This window comes from Capsicum annuum, chromosome 7 (assembly GCF_002878395.1).
Source record: "Capsicum annuum cultivar UCD-10X-F1 chromosome 7, UCD10Xv1.1, whole genome shotgun sequence".
In the NCBI taxonomy this organism is placed as follows: domain Eukaryota; kingdom Viridiplantae; phylum Streptophyta; class Magnoliopsida; order Solanales; family Solanaceae; genus Capsicum; species Capsicum annuum.
In genome coordinates this window covers 141424638-141428222 of record NC_061117.1, presented here as the reverse complement: position 1 = coordinate 141428222, position 3585 = coordinate 141424638, and the positions used below count along the sequence as shown (strand labels likewise).

General features: G+C 33.2%; 1 protein-coding gene across 1 annotated transcript; it reads right to left on the bottom strand.

Annotated features, from left to right (window-relative positions):
- Nucleotides 1-896: 896 nt before the first annotated feature.
- LOC107876645 lies at nt 897-1547 on the bottom strand. Its single transcript, XM_016723519.2, has one exon. It carries the CDS (start codon nt 1545-1547, stop codon nt 897-899), a length of 651 nt encoding a protein of 216 aa, XP_016579005.2.
- Nucleotides 1548-3585: the final 2038 nt, after the last annotated feature.

The window sequence follows — 3585 nt, the reverse complement described above, 5'->3', positions numbered from 1 at the left end:
TTTGAGATATGGGATCAGCAACCATTCTTTTATCTCGCTCTTCACATTTTTCATACGTGACTATGGAAGTAATGACATATGTACAACCCTTTGACACCCCACATATCACTGGGTACATGTTAGGACATTCATAGAAATCGCTTCCAACAGTTGAGGTAACCTCAAATCCAAGCTAGTTTCCAACCAAATAAGTCATTTGTTTCCCCAATTCTCAATAGATATCCTTTATGTTTCTGTTCTTGAGTATGATTGTTTCACTTGAATTTACTTGACTGTTAGTTGCTAGCTCCATATGAAGTGATGAAAAGTCAAACTGCTTGAATTTCATTAGCTTAATCTTGAGAATTGTGAACTAAATCACCACTGAAAACCATGTTGCTACTCTTTTCCTGAATATAGTCAAACTGCGTCCTATTGTTTCTGTTGTAGTTGTTATCACTATTGTAGTCAATCAGTGTATCAATGTACTACTGTCCTTCTGATCTGTGGAACCTGTTATTTTTTTTCTAATTTACAGTGCTTTTAGGAAAAAGAATTTAGAGAGAAGAGCAAATAAAATACTCATTTTGATTAATAAGAATTAATTAAAATGACAAATATATTAGCAAACTGCCCAACAATATAAGAACAAAAGACAACTAAAAAATTTATTTATAAATTTCTCAAACTAAATTACGGAAAGCCTCTTTGTACACTACATTTTTAACTTCATTTGTTATTTTTCCTTTTTCATCGTAGGCTAAAATCTTTAACCCTTTCCTGCTTGTCATTCATGAAAGAGCAACATACAATTGTCCATGGGTGAATACTGATTTCTTCAAAAATAACCCAACATGAGACAATTATTGGCCTTGACTTTTATTGATGGTCATATCAAATAAGACAACGATGGGAAATTATCTTCGCTGAAACTTGAAAGGTATTCTCGCATCATATGGTGTCAAACTCACTCTTGGGATAAATATTTTTTCACCTGCCATTTTTTCGGATAAAGCCTTAGCTTCTATAACCCGATCTCCAAGTCTTATGATGACCAGCCTCGTCCCATTACACAATCCTGATAATTGATCTATATTTATCAATAACATTATCGATACACCTACCTTCAATGTGATTGAGTGATTTGGAATTCCAAAACACTTGATATTGTTTAGGAATTTCGATGTGTGCACATGCTCCAATGCCGTAAAATAATGATCAGACATACAAACTGTATCAGAACTCAAATATGTATTCTCAGGATTATTATTAAGTGATACCATAAATTCATTGATCGAATCCACCATGTCTAGAGTTGAAGCAAGAATTTTTCTTTGCTGGGGGTAATCTAGATCATTGGAGTAATTGTAGAATTCAGGATATGTACTATCTACAATTGCTGATATTGGATCTGTACAATCATTAATAAGAATATCATTAGGGATTGGAATAGTCTCAGTGTCATCAATAGACCTTCCAATGTTTCCATCACCGATTGCCAAAATCCAATTGGCAAAGTTTCTTAACTCTTCCAAATGTGTGCCTAACTGATTTCCTTGCAATCTCATATTTCTTGTTAGCTTTAGGACTTGATAATGCATCCATAAATTTGAAAAATTTAAAGTGGCATTAACAATATCTTACCTAGTTCCTTTTGTTATGACTGGCAAAATCTGTCTGAAGTCACCACCTAGAACAACTGTTTTCCCTCTAAAAGGTTTATCTAAACTGGATGTGTTTTTAAACTAAGAATATCTCCGAGAGTATGATCAAGAGTTTCAAAATAGTACCTATGCATCATTGGTGCCCCATACCAAATAATCAACCTTGCTTTATATTGCATGTTGCATTTTCAGTTGGATTTAGAGGAATTGCAAATCCTGAATGAGTTGTCCGACCTCCAAGTAACAAAAGATATACAATGCCACTTGATGCAACAGTTAACACAATAGCTTCTCTAGATCATATACCAGAAGACAAAGTCCTCCAAATAAAAGTCTTGCCAGTTCCTCCATGATGATATAAGAAGAACAATTCACCTTTGTCTTCATTCACTGCTGCCATTATTTTGTCATACATCGACTTTTGTTCAGCCATGAAATTAATTACTAATTGTTGGTTTTCAACCAACAAAGAGCACCTGTTATAACACAATTCATCATGGATTAATATATTGGCATTGTCCACTTGTTCGTCATTGTAAACAGGTCTTGGCATAGTTGGAAAATCCATAAAAAAATTTCTGCAACCTTTCAAAAAAATTTCCAACCTTTGCAAACAATGATTTCTCAATTCATCATTTGTCATCTCTACCTCTGGAAGAACAAAAATATCACAAATTTTTAATGGTAATAATATAAAAATATCATATCAACATATATACGAAATATTATTCTTAACTATAAATTTGTACCTAGATTAGATAGCAACACTCTTTTTTTGTGGAGGATATCTTCTGATAAGAACTTTCGCGTTAGTTGCCAAACATATTCTGGACGTGACATAAAATTAGACAATAACAACATTACAAATAATTGTCTAAGATATGATGGTATTCCCCAGTCACTTGCTTTCTTTATGGCATCAACAAACTCTTTCTCATCATCTAATAAGCCAATGCATAACACGCATCTCTGAAAGTGGTGTGATCATGATTGTTGACTTTCTTAAGATCCTCATATCTTTTCACAGCTCTAATGACATTCAACAGTAATCTTAGATAATATAACTCACCACTTCCAGGCGAAACAAAGAAGATCCTGTCGATAGAAAATACAGAAGTTTTTCTTTTCTCCCATTTCTTTGAGTCTTTTTTCCACACAAACTTAAGTGGAAATTCTGCATAAGCTAATTCTCTAGTTTTAGGGAATTCTTTATTTACCTCAAACCAACTTAAGAACATTGATTCCCTTGCACTCGATCTATTGGCAATATCATCAATTGGATCGTCATCAGAGAATATAACATTTTGTTCATTTTTAAGATGAAATGCTAGTCTTTCTACCTGAGGTTGCCTATATTGAATTAGAAATCCAAGTATTCTCCAAGAAGCTATATAGAATGATATGTATCGACAATCATAATACATGTTGATTTCATCGACATTTGAAGAGTCTTCCTCATTCGCACTTTGAGAAAAATAAGTAATGACGCGATCATTCCTCTTATTAACATACTTAAATAAGTACTTAATATATCTGGATTGATTTCACCATTCCATATTGATATGAGCACCATACTTTAATAATAAAAATTGATTGTGCGGCACTACATACCTGTTCCAACTCAATAAGAAAATAAATAAATTACATTTCATCTTTGAGAAGATATTGTACTTCCAATTCAAATTCAAAAAACCTGATGAATTATACATTATGTAGGCCAAATTAAGCAGTGCCTCATACCTGTTGTCCAAGTCAATACCATCTTTATTGATAGTTCTACTATCTTCCCTTTTTCTGTAAATAGGATAACCATCTTCATCAATTCTAGTTGTCCCAATATATTTCTTTGGAAAGTGCTTTGTGTATCTACCGTTCTACAAGACTCTACTAGACATGGCTTCACAGACCCCTTAGTACTCTTGAACTCTGTACTCTGATACCA